This window comes from Labrus mixtus, chromosome 23 (assembly GCF_963584025.1).
Source record: "Labrus mixtus chromosome 23, fLabMix1.1, whole genome shotgun sequence".
Lineage (NCBI taxonomy): Eukaryota > Metazoa > Chordata > Actinopteri > Labriformes > Labridae > Labrus > Labrus mixtus.
The window spans coordinates 12,510,785-12,530,332 of NC_083634.1; the positions used below are offsets into that span (position 1 = coordinate 12,510,785).

General features: G+C 40.6%; 1 protein-coding gene across 3 annotated transcripts; it reads right to left on the minus strand.

Annotated features, from left to right (window-relative positions):
* Window positions 1–1,192: 1,192 nt before the first annotated feature.
* LOC132958541 (synaptopodin-2) lies at window positions 1,193–18,944 on the minus strand. 3 transcript variants are annotated; one of them, XM_061031452.1, is made up of 5 exons: window positions 18,753–18,944; window positions 13,206–13,357; window positions 11,672–12,465; window positions 7,133–10,068; window positions 1,193–3,015 (listed from the first exon to the last, which is right to left on the minus strand). In XM_061031452.1, the coding sequence occupies exons 1-5, from the start codon at window positions 18,858–18,860 to the stop codon at window positions 2,422–2,424; spliced, it is 4,584 nt and encodes a 1,527-aa protein (XP_060887435.1). In that variant the 5' UTR covers window positions 18,861–18,944; the 3' UTR covers window positions 1,193–2,421. The 3 variants fall into 3 exon arrangements, with proteins under 3 accessions (XP_060887435.1, XP_060887434.1, XP_060887433.1); XM_061031451.1 differs by having other exon boundaries at window positions 7,073–10,068; XM_061031450.1 differs by lacking the exon at window positions 1,193–3,015 and having other exon boundaries at window positions 4,934–10,068; window positions 18,753–18,941.
* Window positions 18,945–19,548: the final 604 nt, after the last annotated feature.

Genomic DNA, 19,548 nt, shown 5'->3' on the forward strand with positions numbered 1-19,548 from the left:
AAAAAAAAGGCAACACAGGAATGGTCGAAACTGTCCCTGCGAGGCTACTGCAAAAATGGCTAGCTAAATTTGTTGAAAATGGTAATTGTGAATAATTGATTAGCACTTGATGTAGGCTAAAAGCAAGTTAAATGCTGAAGGTGTATAAAGTTGAAGCTTACGTTTCACAATATAAACTGTTAAACAGGGTAGCTAATCATAATGGATGAATCAGCTCGCAAAAAGAATAAGAAATTTGATTACAGTAGTTAAAAAGCTTAAAATATTGAGTTCATGATGATTGAGATAGCTAACATTTAACGATAAACAGTTTTAATTGCAAGCTTATATGGGATCAATTATTTGGATGGTTGAAAATAACAGAGGGATGGGTAACAAATTGGCTAGGCTAGATACTACAATAATGAGTCGGGTCAATAGAAAGGTAGAGATTTTTTCATGATGTAGCAACATTTCAATTATACATTCATTTAAAAAGCACAAAAGGGATTAAAAAATCTCTTAGACACCCCTGACAAAGCTGTAATGTCAGAAATAAAGTTGTGTCAGCAGCAAATCTGCATTGCATTATTTTACACAGTCACATTATTATGGGAACATGTCTCCCTCAGGACCTGCCGACCAATCAGAAACTATTAGTTTTAAACGCCATCATGTGATTATAGGAGAGACTGAGGCCAAATAGGGTCCAGCTACTTACCAGGTACTTGCTGTAAGAAAACAAAGACGGTTGAGGCCAGTAGCAGGCATTAGGTTGGAAAATAAAACAGCAAGTGTGATTCATTCTATAGGAACGCCCCAAAATGAGGTATTTTCATCGCAATTTATGATTGCTCATGCTCTCATTCAAACTCCATCATTTTACCAGCATTTGAATCCTGCACAGCATTTTCATTATTCTAAATTGGTATGGAAATAATGTCTGTCTATCATCTCCCTCGGACTCCTTATCTCTCATTCTGTAATGGGTCAGCCACAATAGGAACTCTCTGTTATTATGTAACTCGTGGTCACCATGGGAACAAGTTTCCACTAAATCCTCCCAACTCCATTAGATACGTAACAAGTGACTGGTCCAGAAAAGGCGTCATGCAAAAAGCTTCATGGGATGGTACAACAAGCAACAAATGTCCCAGAGACTAAAGAGTACAAACACACAATAAATGCAATAAATGCAATTTGTGACATAGTGCTATTTCGGTAGTATTTATTTTGTAAAATGCTTTATGTGAATCCATATCAGAGTTACTTTGGATCAGAAATCGATTACTGGTATTTCATTGTGACCATATTAAGTGTTGATTCAATTGGTAATACAGCATTAAAATCAAAGATACACTACAGTATGCATAGATGTTCAATACAGTGTGAGAGTGCTTAGTGAGAATCATATTTGGGCATTATGTACACTCTGTGGATACACCAAACTAGCTAAAGTCTTTAGAGATGATTACAAGAGTTTCACAAAAGCCATTACATATGAGCAACAAACCAACAACATACTGTTAGCAATCCTCCCAGTGCCAGTGAACTAAATAACCTTTAGTTGTAATTAGTTGGGATGTCTTAACATTTCTAAATTCAACTTTTACTCCCTCATAATCCTTCACACTTTAAGATACAATGGGCTGCAATGTGACAATGCATTGTTAAAACTGATGGATGTGTGCCCCATTTTCAGCTTCTCATCTTCGTTCTCCCTCTCTGTGTAGTTAGTGGCCACATGCTAATGCGCTAATTAAATATCTCCTGGCAAATAAGTGAATTAATCTCACTTATTAAAGCTTACATAACAACACGTCCGCCCACAACATTCTGAGTTATAGCACTAACCTTTCCCAAAGTTTCAAGCCTCAAACATCTGCTGCATCACTAAGTGTGTTCTGTGCCCTGATCTGAACACGTCATTCTCAAGTTTCATGGATTAAAATTCACAAAAGAATATCATAAAAGAGTGCACAATCACTGCAAGAACCAGCATGCTAGGTAAGTACATCTATAGCAGAAAATGAAACCAGCCTGAATAAAATCAAACAAATCTAAAAGACAACCTTTGTCTGCAATTTACTACAAGCTCAATATTGTAAACACTCGCATATTTATTTTCTAAAGAGTAAAATTAATTATAGATTAATTATCTAAATATTCTTAAATGTTCTTCATTCTAAAGATGTGTCAGCAAAAAATAGTAAGGTTCTAACAACACAAAGTATATTAGCTAGCAAAATCACAAGATAGGCCTATTGTATGTGGTAGGCTTCAAATATGCACTTCACTATGCTTGCTCACTCTTCTCATTCGCTGCATTATTGCTTGTTTAGATGTTGATTACTTTAAAAGGTAAATGTCTAAATGAGCGTGAATGTGTCATGGAATAAAGTTGTTTTTTTTCATTGCAGGTCACAGAGGTTGAGTCATAGCCTACCGCTTCCAACTCCAAGTGTTGCTGGTGTACACAGACTTGTAAGTTTGGTTTCCCAGGGGCCTTTTAAATTCAGAGGGGGACATGGACTGCCCCAGGTTTCCCTCTGTCACGGACCTCTGAGGCTGCCACTGCCTGGGCAGAGACCTGTAACCAGCACTACCTGCAGGGCTGGAGATGGTGCTCCTTGTTGGGGACACAAATGATGGCAGCGGAGCTCGGCGTGGAAAGTGGCTTTGGCTGTGGGTCCAAGTCTGGCTACCTGTTTTCTGCGGGGCTTGGTAAGAAACCCTGGCCTTCCATTCTGCTGGCGGCTCAGGCAGAATCTTACGCTGGGCTGCCATGTGGATGTTAGAGGCCAGACTTTGCTGGAGGTTCTGGACAGAGAAGGCTTCATCCACCAAACCCAGGGGATGCCGAGAGGCTGCCTCCCAGGGTGTAAGGGGTTTGTGGCCCTTCTCCAACAAGTGTGTCTGCCGTGCTGGGAGAGTTGAAGAGGCCCGAGGAGGCTTGGGAGAGGAAGAAGCCGACCTCTGGCCTGTTGTGGCTGGTACTCTGGCTAATGGGGAAAGGGAGTAGCTTCTTCCAAGTGCCTGTAAAGAAAGATCCAGACATGCTTATTTTAGTAAGGGCTCATTTTAGTTTGGCTGTCCTCTAGCCAAATCAAACCAGCATGAAAATGTTAGACAAGAAAGTAGCTGTTTGTTAACACATTTCTTTAAATGATGTAATACCCTCATATTGATTTCACTGATTGAATTTAAGAGTATGGGCAAACATTTTTACCTGGCAAAATCAGATAACTGCAAAGAGTTGTAGAGAATTGGTAGGTTAAAATTAGATTTAACCTACCATTTAAGATTTAATTGTTACTTCCACAAAAAGCCTCCTTACCACATTGCTTTTGGCATTTATTCAAAGAGACTGAATTACCTCATTTCTTCTTAGAACAGGCGTATAAGTATCCATAGTCTGACCAAAATATGCTGTTTTATTGCAATATTATTGATTTTATTGGAGATACCTTGCAGGACAGCAACATTTTGAAGTTAAGACCACTTGCTGAAAATGTGAAATGTGAAATGTGAAATGCAATAGCCAAAGGTTAAAGGTTGGGTGAGAACATCATGCAATTCACTTAAACCGATCAATCTTTTGTTGTATATGGCACGCATGTTTAAAAAAAAAAAAAAAAAAAAAAAAAAAAAAGGGCAGTGCTGCCCTCATCTGGTGGAATATGTGAAAGATCAGCAGATGGTGACAGGCAAAAAAAATAAAGAAAAACAACAGAGGAGAGTGCAGATATAAATAAGGGAAATGTGGCTGAATGACTCAAAGGGGAATAAGTTATCGACTGAATTAGGTACCTGGTAGGCCTAACATTCCTATGGCAGTGTCATCTTGGATTAGGGCAAAAAACAAACAAATCTATGAGTAGGATAAGGAAGCAACCCCAGGTAATATTTTTAATATACTGGGAATGATTGTCAGTATTGATATATTGTTTATTTTGTCTATTATGTAGCTTCTTTTATTCAGCGTTAAACATATATCTTAGTCACTGTACATTAGCATTTGATAAATTGGGATTGTGCATTTAGAGACCTCTATCTTAAAACCCCTCTTTAAGAAAATACTCATATGGGATCTAAATCTGAGAAATGAAGAGCCACATTTCTTCCCAATTCTGAAGAAAGCTCAGTTATAAGAAGTATTATTATGTATAACTGTTTAGGGGCAATAGCATGAATTCACTATGAGACTTACCCATAAATGTGTCTGAATTGTATTTCTTCACAGTGAAAACCGTGTACACATAAATAATTGGCAAATAAAACTGTATATGGTTCGGATCTGAAATGTAAAAGTATGGTCAAGTTGAGGACATGAATAATCAATAACTGCAGCACAGCAACGGAGCTAAACCGCTGTTATTTGAGTAGAATTCAAATACCTCCAAATATAGCTGCAGATATCTGCCAACTTCAGACACAATTTGATCTCGAAACTTCCACTAATCATGTAGCTGCCCTTTCAGAAAATGCATTACACAACACATATCTACATTTCATCAGTGACCCACTAACTTGACCTCCAGAGTTATCCAGTGAGGTTGCTTGTGTTCAGTGAAGTCACCAATCTAATAATACCCCTTGTGAATGCATCATCAGGTAGTCACTCTTCAGGAATGTGCTTCTACAGCATTCACCTCAATAGCTGTAAAAGTAGGTGATTTGGATAATGAGGTGTTTCTTGCTGATGTTAACAAGCTTCAGAGAATAAATTGTATTCCGTTTTGATGTCCAAGAAAGGAATATATTTTTGCAACACTGGACTTGAAGATAGCACATAGGTTTTTAATTTTGCTACTGAAATGTTTGAGCGGTTATAGAATAATCTTGACAGTATTTATAGGCGCATGTCTGGGGAAATGGGGAAATGCAGCAAGATGAAAAGAAAACAGAAGAAACCCAAAGCATGCCCAAGGAAGAAAAGAAGAGAAAAGCCAAACAAGGATAAAAGACATTTTAATGGCACTGCAGTGAATCATACAGAAAAGTGCACTATGAGGAGAAACACACAAAAGAAAAAGAAACAGAAAAGAACATGAAGAACAAAAGCAGCCCTGTATCTAATATATATTTGTTTACATTACCAGGCTGATTATCCTTTCAATAATTATTCTTTTATAGATCATTAAACATCTATTCATATAAAACAAAAGCAGAAGAAGTTGCAAGGAAGAGTGAAGCTGGTGCTGTGGTAAATGTTATATATTTTTCTGTTATTATAAAAAAAAATACTACGAGGGTCTGAGATTAAGAAGCTTTCAATGGTTTAAGTTGATATTTAAGCCTACTATCTCTGGACATCAGCACTACCTCTCATGAGGCAGTTCAAAAATAGCTGCTGACATGACGCAACAGCTGGTTACAAAGCTTAAAATACATTTAACCCACATATGTAGTGCAATGGAAAAAACACTGGGGGAAGCCAACGAAGAATCAATTGTTTACTAAAATCAAAATTTAAGTTCAAGAGAGAAAGTGTTTTTTTGTTTTTCTAGGGGTATTGATGTTTTCAGCTTTAATTTGAACTCCATTGAGTTGTTACATAATCTATGCTCTATGACTTCACTGACATTGCAAATTTAGCCTTCAGCTTGGTATCATTACACCGAAAGGACCACACCCTTCCTTCTCACTTCTTCATTTCTATCTTAAGTCTATTCAATTTTGCATTTACCACTTATAAATTATGGAACTTCTTTTTTTATTTTATGTTGTCTGTCGATCAAAAAAACCAAAGGCACATTTAATATTTTCTTCTCTTCATAATTTTGACTTGCTGTTGTCACTGTCTAACCCTTCACTGATTTATTTTATTTCTCACTCCTTTCTTTCAAATCTTTACCGAGCACCTTTCTCACCTACATTCTAATATTGCCATCCTTTAGATTCTTAACATTAAATAAAATTACTTGATGGTGATTGACTGAAGTTAAATATCATGTGCATCATATTTTGAGAACACGTAAAAAACACTGCTAAACATGTGGTTACAAATTCATTTTGCCTATTTTTGTGCCTGTTAAGATATACCCCCATCTTGTTATTTTTACTTTCTAAATTGTTTGTGATGCCATCCCTACAATCCCTCAACTTTCAAAAATATCCAGCTCGTCCTCATGACAATAACAAGAGTGGGTAAAGGTTAGGTTCCTCATTGCCCAAGCAAGTGTATGTGCTCAAAATAGTCCACTTGGCAGTGGACTTAAGGAGCTCCAACCCTCAGACTCACGCAGACGTCAAACAAATCATGATTCTACATGAATTATTCTTTCTCCACTGCAGTAGGCTTCCACACCTGAGCCGAGCTCTTTTTAGCAGTAAACCTAGGTTTAGGAGCAGCTGCAGGGCTGCCACCTGATACAGATTCAGGCCTTGCCGCAATAGGAAAACTAGGAGCAAGGTAGCTTGAGGGAGGCTGTGGCTGGTAAGGTGCTGAGGGAGCTGCTAGGTAGGGAGGACTATTAGCTGGCTGGTAAGGGGCCTGTGGAGCCTGCTGGTAGGGGGTGTTATTGGCTTGTTGGTAAGGGGCCTGCTGGTAGGGAGAGTTTGGAGACTGAGGGGATTGGGGTTGATAAAGAGGTGGGGCAGGTTGCTGATACTGTTGGTTGTATGACTGTTGGTATGAAACACCTGGAGATTGTTGGTAAGGGTTTGAGGGAGGATAAACATTAACTGGGTTTTGTTGGTAGTGGCCATCATGCATCAAAGGCTGCATGGGCATCCCATAGGCTTGCTGTGGATATTGAGCACTGTACTGTCCAGCTTGCTGAACAGTAGCCATTGGCTCATAGTGAATTGGTTGGTTTTCTACAGGTGGGTTAGGAGGAGGACATTCAGGTTTAGGTGCAGGGGGCTTGGCAGCCTCTGCTGCTGGGCCATAGGTAAAGAGTGAAGAATTAAGTTGATAGGGCTGATGCTTCATAACATCTATAACATTAAGGGGTTTAGGTGCAGGCTTCTGCTTCTCTTTTTTCTTGGCTTTGGATGAAGAGTTACTTGGCGGAGGCTGCTTTGTTGCTGCTGGGGGATAAGAAGGGGACTGTATAGGATTAAAAGACCGTGAAGGTGGAGCACGTACATTGGGTGTATACTTCCACTCATTGGGTAATGAAGCAACTGGGGATGGTGGTCTGCTTGCCTTGTTTGCTTCCACAGTCTCAGAGTCCACAACAAACTTCTCCATTCGGGACTGCCTCTTGGCAAACATATCAGCTCCTTTCCCTCTTACTGCTGGCATCTCAAAAGCTGAACCTTGGGAAGATGGATTTAAGACGGTGGCCATTGGGTTGATGGGTGATGAAACTCTTTGGCCAATTGTAAAAGAGTGCATTCGCTGTGGCGGAGGTGGAGGAGTCCGACTTTGGGGAGAACTTTGTGGTGGATTCCAAGGTTTTGGAGAGGGACGAGGGTTCATTATCGAGGTAGGAGCATTCACAGGTGTCTGCTGTGGCTGTGGTATCCAGGCATTCTCAGGTCTCTGAGGCTGGGTCTGAGTTGAAGGCCATGTATTCATTGGTGGCTGTGGGGGAGTCTTTGAAGGGGACTGTTGCCAGTTTGACTGTGGTGCTGGCTGACTTGGAACTGGTTGAGCCCAAGGTGGTTGTTGGTGAGCAGGGTTTTGATCTTGGGCCCAAGAATTCATTGGTTGCTGCCCATGTTCTGAAGGGTGCTGGGCCCATGATGGTTGGGAGTCAGCATGTGGAGGTACTGGTGCCCATGGATTCAAATTGGCTTGGGGCTGTGCAGGAGGCTGTGTTTGGGCTGCTTGGCCCCAAGGAGGCTGGACTTGAGCTTGAGCATGTGATGGAGGCCATGTATTCATTGATGGCTGCTGTTGCTGTTGAGGCTGAGCTGAAACCCAAGGTGGTTGAGGCTGGCCTTGTGCTTGAACCTGTGGCCATGCTTGTTGAGCAGCCTGATGCTGTGGTTGCTGAACCCATGGTGGCTGTGGCTGTGATTCTGGCTGAACCTGTTGAACCCAAGGTGGTTGGGATTTTTGCTGCTGTTGTGACACCCATGGTGGTTGATGCTGAGAATCTGTTTGTGATGGCTGTGCCCATTGGGCCTGAGGCTGCTGCCGCATTGGATCTTGGGGTTGACTCCAAGTTGGCTGCATTTGCTGCAGATTTGGCTGCTCGGGAGTGTGTGTCCAAGATGTCTGATATTGGGGTTGAGGATGTGGTTGCTCTTGAGGCTGGACCCATGGCGGCTGTGCCTGGGCTTGTGTTTGCTCTTGAGGCTGACTCCATGATGGCTGAATTTGAGGGGTCCAAGTATTTGAGGGCGGTTGAACCTGTGCTTGGGTATTGGGCGGTTGACGTGTCACCCATGGTGGTTGTGGTGGGGACTGACTTGGAGTTGGTTCCTGGGGTTGCACTTGAGTTGGAGGCCATGAATTGGTAGGTGGCTGTTGTTGAGCTTCTGTCTGTGCTGTAGACCAACTAGTCGTAGGAGCATGCTCTTGCTGTAGCGTAGAATTCATTTGACAATTTTCCTCTTGAGTTGAAACTTGCAATTGCTGTTGCTGAGATTCTGTCTGGAGAGTCCATGTGTGCTGGTCCTCTGTTGTGTTGCTGGCAGTAGCCTCCTGGGGGGCAGGAAGGGGAGAGGACTCAGGGGCAGGTGCAGGGGTTGGCTCTAGTTCTGGAGCAAGAGTAGTCTCTGTGGTGGGGGCTACAGCAGGTGTGGTCAAACTATTTTCAGCCTGTTGAGGCATGTCCTGGTTTGTCACCTCTAGCTGTGGGGACCAAAGAGGAGAGTTGGGGTTGATCACAGGCTTTGGAGCAACCGGTGGAGGAATCTTGGGTTTACCTCTTGTAGACTGGAGGAAATTACAAGCCTCAGCTCCAAGGCTAAGGTAGTCTTCCTCACCTCCTGACTCAAAGCCCAACCTCTTATCACCCCTGTTTAAGAGGTTTAGCAAGGCTGGGTTCGGTGATAATTTTGGGGCATCCTTAAAAGTGAACATAGGCTTGCCCACGTTTCTTCTCCTTGCATCCATCAAAAGACCACTCTTAATAGCAGGGGTAGAAATGCGCTCATCTCGTGAAGCTATCTGCTCTCCTTGGCCGATAGAATCTTGATTGGTCCCACTCATTGCGGCAGAATAAGGGGTAGGCTCTATGTTTTCTGCTGAAAAAGGCTTTGCAGTACGATTGCTGAAAGAGCTCTGCATTTCACTGGTTTGTTGTTGGACTGTGCCATTGATGTTTGTAGAATAGTGCTGCATTTGCTGTTCTTGATTATATACTTGCTGCTGCTGATACATTTGCTGCTGCTGATAATGCTGTTGTTCATACTGCTGCTGCTGATACTGTTGTTGGTATTGCTGCTGTTGTTGTTGTTGTTGCTGTTGTTGTTGTTGGTAGTTATGTTGTTGTTGCTGGTATTGCTGTTGCTGTTGTTGGTATTTCTGTTGTTGCTCATAGTATTGCTGCTCCTGATATTGCTGTTGTTGATGTTGGCTTTGTTGGTGTATATTTACATCCATGTAAGCATGGCCCTCTGTTGTGGACTGCATGTAGGAGTGCTCCGCTATCTTCTTTTCTACCTCCAAAACGCCTTCCACTGGAATACCATGGCTCCTTAGCTCCTCATGTTCAGCAGAAATCTCATCCATCCTCAGACGCCGTTGGGCAAACATCAGAGCTCCCTTACCCTTGGTTTCAGGCAAACATTCCATCTCTTCTTGGTTTTTCAGGCTCTTTTCGATCTCAAGGAGACCCTTGTCCAAGTTGATAGTTAGCACACCTTTTCCTCTTTGGGCATTACTAAGAAATTGCTTGTCTATTTCAGAATTGTTTGGAGCGAAAAGGGTTAACGCAACAGTTTGGGTTCCTTGCTTGTCTTCTTCGTTTTCCTCGTCCTCTTCGTCACTGTACTCTGGTTCGTCTTCTCCTGTGCCGTAGCTCACGATTGTGAATTTCTTAGCCCTTTGTCGATGTTTCTTGAACATCAACACCCCTTTGTTGTTGGGGTTGGGCGGAGCAGCCGTAAGAAGAAGAGCTATACGTTTGCATTTGGACTTGGCCTCCTTCAGCTGCTTCTCTGACTGACTCTCGCTACGCCTGAGCCCTGTAAAGATAAAGAAAAGTGAATGTACAGTGTTTAGAGAAAAAGTACAAGACACATCAATGATATATACCAAGAAGAAAACATAAAATCATCAATTATTAAATTTGTTTGGAGTACATTTAAAAAAAAACAACTCTTAAGATTATTATTACTGCTACACTTTTTCAAATAACTTGTTTTATATTTTCATTTTATTTTTACATAGACAGCTGTTTTCATAATTTCCATAGCTTGAAAATCAGTCTCAATATCAAAGAATATTTGATCATGTACAATATATTTTGATTTAGAACTTAACGTATGAGTTCAAATAGAGCTTACAACAGTAACATGGTGATGGATGAAAATGAAGGGACAGAGAAATGTAGGTCAGTGCAAAAAAGTTTTACAAATACATAAATCAACTTTCAATGCTTGACTAAGCTTTTAAACTCAATGCATTGTAAAACTGATTCAACTTATGATGAATATGTTGCAAGCAATTTTGTAATACCTTTCCATGACAAACACTACTATCATACAGTTTTACAAAATGTTCTCATGCACCTACAGCTTTTACTTTTCTTGATTTGTGATTTAATATCTCAATATGTTCTCATTCTGTTAATCATTATACATCAAATGATTTAGAAACTATCGAAAATCTCTGACACCATCTGTCCAAAGACAATGAAATACATAAAAATGTTAATCCCCGTAAAGAAGACAGAAATAAGATCTGAGAAAGAATAAAGATAGCCTGCATCCATGAAATCCATCAGGACCGAAGCCTGCTTACCAGCCCTTATGGCTAGTCCATAAATTGTCCACTTTAAACCTCCGGTCTTTTCAAATCTGCCAAATTTGCTGACACAGAAGCCAATCTGATAACAGACATTACACAGAAAACACCCTCGAATGATCCAACATTGTAAGGCAGTGATAAAGAAATAAGTAGGTTCAATTTTTGTATTCCTGCAAGACTAACCTGAAGGTGGAGGGGACAGCAAGAGTGAGCAATGGGCTCACTTTTTTAGCTCAGTTAAAGCACCCAGTTTGAAAGGATCAGGTAACAGGAGAGGGTGCACATGCTGGTGTCTGTCAAAGGGCCACTTCTGCAGGCATCATCAGCGTGCTTGTGTTATATTTATGTCTTCAACACAGCTCTGAAGGAACGCCTTAGTATCCATATTAATCATCAAGTCTCTACAAATGGATACTTTTAGATATGTATCAAATGTTTTCCATGTATCATCTACACAATGTGGGTTTTTTCTTTAATGTTTTTTTTTACATTTTATTGACTTTCACAATCCGATCTGTACTATGACTTTGATTCTGTTGTATTTCAGGTTAGACCCGGATGTATCTGCTTCTATTTGAAGGACTCAGCACCCTCCTCCAACCATTACTCCTGACCAATACTATTTTGAGCAGTTCACACACACGACATCAGGCTTTGGAATGCACACATGTTGTTGACAAATGCATTCTAGTATTGACCTATTAGCTTGCAGATTCCCCTTTAAATTAATATATTCTTATCACCCACACAATCACACACATACTGAAAAAGAATGAGCACCAGGACATCAAAAAAATAAATTGATCCATAGGTACTCACTGGCATGCTTTGCCCTGTGCTTGTTGGGTTTCTCTTGATCCCCCTCAGAATCAGAGTCCTGCTCCTCTGCTGGTGTCCCCTCTTCTGGGGGAATTCCGAATGAGACAGTCAATGACCCAGGGACTCCCTTGCAGTGCCCTCCTCCTTCTTCTCCTTCGCTTTGGGATCCTAAGCTTCCACCGACCTTGGGGCCACCCACACTCAGGATGCCCCTCCCTGCTTCTGATGCTGCTGGCTGCTGCTGCAAAATGACCTCCACCTGCCCCAGCATGGAAGGGGAGCTGAGGACCACTCCACGCTGGCCGAGTGGCTCTCTACCGGAGCTGGGCACATTAAAAGATGTGGTGGTTGTGGTGGTGGTGGTTGGTATTGTTATAATGGCCTCTCTGTTTGAATATTCTCCCGCGATCCCAAGAGCACTCCCAAGAGAAGAGCAGCCCACGTCGTCCAAGGTTTGCTCAGAGAGGGACACCTGGAGCTCCACCATGTCCCCAGGGGAGAGACACTTCTGTGCAACTTCATCATTTTCCTCCTGGCCTCTCTGATCCCCAAATGAGGGAGCATGTAGCTGAGTGCAAATCAGCTGGGGTCTCTTGGGAAACTCTGTGTTGCTGTCCAAATCCTCATGGGAGACCTCATCCCGGGATATGAAGAGTTCCTTGGGGCTCTGGGACCTGGGGAGACGCTTTGGGGAGACGATGTGGAGGGTGGTGCTCGCTACAACCTCACCAGGAGAGTCCCTCTCACAACAGGATGTCTCTGATTCACTGTCTTCTGAGGGGATGATGCTGTATCTTTAAGAGGAAAAGAGAATAGGAATAAGTTAGAGGAACACATTTTCTCAACTAAGTTGTGGTTCTTGATTTAACTATAATAATTAAAGATGACGCAACCTCCTGCACGATTTGATGAATTCGGCCAAAAACAGGGTTTCAAGACACTGACACAACCTGGCATCTGATTCATCCAAACTAAGGGAATAAAAATGGCTAAGTTGTACAAGTATTACCATTAAACAACAATTTCATTTTTTTATTCAAAAAATATTTCTATTGATTTAAAAAAAAAGTATATACAGTACAGTAACATTTGAGGACATGTCAGTCTCATAAACACACTGGCATGACACGTTTAGAAACAGCTGAGCGGCTGCATGTTAATCAGACTCACAAATCTGTAACACACTGACACACTGGCCTAACAGGAAGGTCAGCACACACTGACATCTCACATAAACTCTCTAATACACACATGCATGAATGCCCATATTTACGCAGACAGTCAGTGGTTCATTGAACTATGCAAAAGGGCACAGGTCATAAAACAACATGCTATCTAAATGCTAATACAGGGGCCAGTTGTTATTTAGTGTTGGTGTTGTGAACAGCAAGGACCCTTCAGTCTTTAAACAATGATGTTGTGGTTTTCCTGAATTGACAATTAAAAATGTGAAGTTGCGTTTTCACTTGTTCACAGATTTGCTGTGGCCTCTGCTTCACCGTCATTAATTGAATGGGTGTTTTTGTGGCTCTACCTTTTAACAAGCAGCTGCAGACAGTCGATTGATGCGTTGATGAGCTCGAAGGCCTTTGAGAGGGTGAGATCAGCACATGGCTCCCCGTTTAGTGACACCATCTCATCATCATCCTGCACTCCACCCAGGAAGGCACGACCATCTTCTTCCACCTGTGGAAGACAAAATCTTAGTGAAAGGGATTGAAAAACTTTAAAAAGAAAGACAAAAAAAAAATGCCAATTCAGCGTGGTAAATGATTCACTTACAGCATCAGAGCATCACCAAAAACAAAAATGTTCTCCTACAGATAATTATTTCTGACAGCATAACAGTGGAGATGCCGCAAGTGTGAGAATTGCCCTGTAACCTTCATACAATGCCCTGCTGTGACAGTGTTCCTATTTACTGGAAGTCACAATAAATCATTTCTAAAAATGCTGTCAGTGACTTCTAAGGTCATAACACAGACACTTCAAAGCCTGGTCAGTGTTACAAATCTGAAAAACAAGAGGAAGACATAGGTCTACCTTGTTTAGAAACCTGCAGGTGCATATTATTACTGGCGGCCAGCACTGTGCCGATTCATTTAAAGGGCACCTCTTTCTACGGTTAAACTAATGACTGATGGCTTCATTCCCTTGTAATTGGTTCCTGACGCCTATTAACTGGTTCATTAATAAGATGATTTAAAGAGGAGAAATACCCTGTACGCTTAGCATTAAAAAAATCACTTGTACAGTAATGTCTACTTCAGTGCTGTTCAGCTAAAGTATATACTCTCAGGTCATGTTAAGATATTTTACATATGGTACAATAGAAACAGCTAAAGAAAGAAGGTTAATAAGGGTCTAAAGGGTTTGCTCATTTCCTACAACTGGTAACTAAATTATTTTTTTTCATTTTTGTCCCATTTCTTGAAGCATATAATACCTCTTTTCCTTGTGTTTGTTTTGTACGTCCACTGTTAAATAAGGGGCAACATGCCATGAAACAACCACAATTCATCGAAAAATCGAAAATGTACCTGAACAGATAATGCTCTAACTCGGTTCCTCTGCCATAATGAGCTCATGCGTCTTCATCTTTACCTGGGTTAATCCCCCTTAAGGATACATTTCCAAATGTACGCAGTAAGAGTCATAAACATCAGAATCAATGTGGCTTATCAATGATGTCACAGAAAGTGAGTAAACGACCAGCTGCTGTCCCATCGATCAAACTGATGTTCCATAACTACCAGCTCTCTATTTGGTTTTGGTTTTTCACCAGAGGATCACTTAACAAAAACAGTCTCAGATGAATCATATATAAACTGATGTTGTCCAGGCAGTGATTTTAATGTTTTATTCTTTTCTATGTTTTACAGTATAACACACAGAACATGTATGTTGCTTCCTCATGTTTGGGGTTTTCTACTGGTCATAAAAAGAGCCAACTGAAACAGAGAAAAGAAATGCTGAATCGTGGGGACAACTAACCCAAAAAACGTATGCAGCACTATCTCCTATGGCATGCACACAACTAGAGAGACTTGCAGTTAAAAAAAACTCCACCACTAGATGGCAGTGGAAACACATCTTCCTGTGAGAAAGGAAGAACGGAGAATCTCTGCATGGTTGAAACATAAACATGGGGAAGAATAGAAAGGTTTACGTCCAAAAAATACAAAATAGTTTGGAGCCAAAAACCAGAGAGCAGATTTTGTCAGAACCATAATAAAACCCATTAATCATCTGTTTCACTTCCATTCAATGCTTCTTTAATAATAAAGACTGAAGGACAATGACATTTCTTGCATCCATCAAAGCAAGTACATACAAGGAGCACTATACTTTACCTGCATGCTTTAGACTTAACCTTAAATGTATTTGTCTGCTTGTAACATAAGCAACATCCAGGGCAATAAAAGTGGCCTACTATGCTATATACACAAAAATATTTTACGAGTTACTTTATAGAGCTGGCAACTTTCTGATAAAAGCCCTGTGAGATTTGAAGAGTTAACAGAGTGCAAACAGGCCCTATAAGGCAGCGTGTGTGCCTGTGTCTTTAGGGACTCACTCCTCACTACAGGGATGAGGGTTTGTGTTGAACGCCACAGCAACACGATCATGCTCCAAAAAAGGAGGGGAAACATTTGTCGTTGTCTCTCCTCGCAACACAAAGATTTATAGTGTGAGGCAATGTTCAAAGGAGGGAGATACCATCTCAATAATGTTTGTCATATGCTTCTTGTTAAGAGAAACTGTTCCTAGTACCTGTGCAAAAAAAAAAAGGATAACAAAAAGGCCACTGAATAAGTGAGGGAAGAATAACACTGTTTTTTTTTTTTTCATTTATCACTTTCCGAAAAGTAGCGTTTTCCTGATTGTCAGCATTTACCACCAACATTGTGTGGGGCCACAATTAGACGGCATTACATGCAGGTTTTCTCCTGGGTTGCCCATTTTCAAATTATCTATTTAATAGGTTTAAACAGAACAGAAAATCACAGGGAAACACAGCACTGCATAATGTGTTCGTGTAGCTCCTGGCGTTTCCTGTGCTTTACAGCTTTAAGCAATTATGTTTTTACATTTCAGGCAACTATTTTCCAGCTGTATTACAGGTAGTAACGGCACCATGTGGGGTGGGGGGGGGGGGGGGTAAATTAGAGGTATTGTTCTTGTTCACCCATCTTTTCTTTTTCACTGAAAAGGAATGATGTGTAAATATTTAGAGTGCTTAAGAAATTGATTTGGTATCTATTTGATTGTTACATTTGTTCATCAATGTACAGTAACCATTATATATTTAATCACAGATACGATCATGTGTCCAGCTACCGATCATCACACATAATACTATGCAAGATGAATACTCATTCCCTCTCCTGCCGAAAAGTTTCAAACCCAGTGCAAACAAACAGCATTGTATTATACAGATTTATATTGTGTGAAGGTGTTTAGACAAGACTTACAATTCTCTTCATCATTTACTTTGACTTAATCAAAGACGATTTGCCCAAAAGTGACTTCATTTCAGTTTTATAAATATGACAAATATAAAAGAAAAATATAAAATAATGATTATAATACTACTATAGCTGATCATCAAAAAGATTTATCCTTAACATAATTTATGTAACAGAGGTCAAGCTTGGCCACACTTATCTCTGTCAAGGAGCCTTTGCAGCCAGGAACACTCCAACTCATATCATGACATTTTTTTTTTTTTAAATGGACAATTAACCTTAATTTGTTTTGATGATGTGAAACAGAAAAGGGGGAAAAACTAGCAAAGTCATTATCTAAGATCTCTGCTTCCTTCATGGCCTACGTGATCATGTTTGTTTGCCTCTACACAATGCCAGCAAACTCCCTCACTGGAATGAGCTGTGAAGCACTTTGTTTACTCTGAGAATATGTAACAGAAAGCATGCATGCAGCAACTGCATTTATTGTGCCGATTGCTTGGCAGCTTAATAAGATTCCTATGGTGTGCTATTAGGAGAGGAGCATCTGCAACAAGAGCCTTATTCTCTCTGTAAGGTCACAATCACCCAGGCAAAAAACAGCTTCTTCATCAATACTGGAACAGAAAGCAGATACAACGTAGATACCTTCTCATTACTATAAAGTCTGGAAAGTGTCTGACTTGCATTAAGATATTTGCTTTGTCATGCAGAGCTCCATAATTGATCTAATGCATGTTGACATTCCACATACCACCATGGCATACCTTTGTAATTAGCAGGCAAAATGTCTCTTGTTCAGGTTGGAAGGATTTAAGCTATCAAGTATTTATTCAGATACCATGGAAGTATTTTGTTGCAAACATATCCACTACAATCATTAAACTGTGACTATAGATCAGACGTTACATTTTACAAGTTTTCCAAAGGTGTATTTGTGGGTCATGTCTTGTAGTAATTTAGTTCGGTGCAGTTTCTGTAGCTTTAAAAAGAAGTGACCTCATCAACTTTGTACTCAGGCCAGGACTCCAAATGAGAAGAAAAATACTGCCTCCCTTATAAGGAAAGAACCTTTTAAGAGTGGGTGCCCTTACACTGTACTCCCTGTCAGTACACTGAACAATCACTTTCTCCCAGGAAACAAAACACAGTTTCCACTACTTTCAAACCAGTCTTGAATACAAAAATCACATTCGATCAGACACGGCAGAGTTTCTAGTTTTAGAGGTTTTGTCATGATGATGGTATGTTTTCTTTTTTGCCTTATAACTAACAGACTCCGCTTTGGAGGTATGTTTGGAGTTAAGCCTTCCAGATGAGTTGGACTGAAACCCCCAGATGTCCAACACTGAGGCTAATGCATCAGGAATAGCTGCTTCACTGTAATACCCCATTTACATGTAGTGTATTCACAAGAATCTTATGTAACATATATGTCAGATTCTAACAACTTGAAATAAAAAAATATGAAAGGAAAAAATGGAACAGAGAAAAGGACAAATACAACTTGTTGCAGCCAAGTTATGGTATGGCAAGGGTTATATATAGGCTCATGCTAAATAATGTTCTATTTAGTGTATAGGAATTTGAAGGGAGTTTTTTAATTTAGAAAAATAACAGAGTTGGAAAGTTGCAGTGATTCACAATATGTTTTTTAAAGGTATGTTTTTTTAACTTTTCTGTAGCCTAAAATTCTAATTTTGTCTTTTGTTTAATAATCTTTATTACAGGCGGCTCATGAACAGAAACCCTCAGTATGAGAGGATATGTCAATCGCCACATATTTTATACTTTTATAAAATGAATGTATTAAAATAAGTGATTATGAGCTAATTTCTGGCTTCAATGGATTGTATCCACATAATGATAAACTAAAAGGGTAAAGAAGAAAGAATTGTCAAGAAGTTGAGCACTAATAAAAGACAAATGTCATGAACAATATATTGCTTCTCAAAATGTTGTCTTGTACTTAAAGTTGCAATATCCTTAACTGTTATCATGTTTATTACCACATTATCAGGCTAAACAAATATCATAAAGCCAAAGAAACTCAAATTTTCCTAACCTCCTTTCTGTCATTTATTTGAATCTTCTGCAATGATAGGCGACCTGCATGCTCATGGCTGGATGCCTTTTATATTTGGTTGATTTGCATTAATGCACCTCCCTTTCACTCCAAGGTTTGTCTGAATAATGCTTTGCTTTCTCTCTGAGGTCTTCTCTGTGAGTGATAACAGAGCGAGCTGCCCTCAGCTTCACACTCTCCCTCTCGGCCTTGACCATATAAGGGTCCCGAAGAATCTCACACCAAAACACAGCCAGCGCGCACAAAAATGCAGCCACACGCACTGCTCAAAACAAGAACCTCTCCTTACAAACACAGTTCAACTTCTTAACAACTTTTCTTTTCAATTATTTACCGAACAAAACTTAAGTAAAACTGTAAGCATATTTATGGTTGTGATGAAAAATGGAAAAAAGGACCTACATCACACTATTTGGGTCACATATGAAATTAGAGTCCAACATTCCCCAATGGCTCAGTAATTAAATTACGGCTTAATTCTTATAGAGAACCCAATCAAATAGCAGACAAACAGACAGATAGATACCTGGGTGACAATCAAGGGTCTATAGGTGTCCCCCTCTCCCTCCTTCAGAGTGAATCCCCAGGGTGCACCACCGCGCAGCGTCACGCAGATGTAATCTCCGGTGCCCATGCTGCGCGCAGCTCCTTAGCCAAAACACCACAGTGCGATCATGGAGCTGTCAGCCGGACAGGCAGCACTTTACAGATACAACCTCCACCACACCGCTGTATTATCCCCATCATCTGAGTTCTCCCTAAGTCCAGCCCGCCCAAGAGACGTCACGGCGCACGGACACGCCTGCAGGAGTTGCATGCAACTGGTGGCTTGTCATGTTGAGCTCTTGGATTTGTATCTCACGCTCAGTCTGACATCCCCGAGCAAAAGCATCTTCATAAAGAGAGGGCGGCTGCATGGTACTTTGGAGCTGTTATCCGGGATATTTGGGCGATATTAGTCTTCAAAGGGCTTACAAAAGATTGTGAAGAACACACTGTAGGCTAAAGTCTGACTTCCTAACACAGATTGCTTCACACACACAGGAATGTGCTCGTGTTTTAGGCCTAATACAGCTGTAACATGCAATTGAATGCTTGTTTTTACGCTTTAGTGTTATAAGTGGGATCTATAATTATTCCTCTTATGCCCCCCCCCCCCCCCCTCAGTTAATTTACCACGTCAATGGTTGATTTTATAAACTGATGCCTAAATTGCAAAATATAATTCCTAACTAATTTTCGACAAACTTGTCCACAAAACAAATATTAAAGCACATTTTTTTTAAACTGTGACGATATGTTGTTTATCAGAAAAATTACAA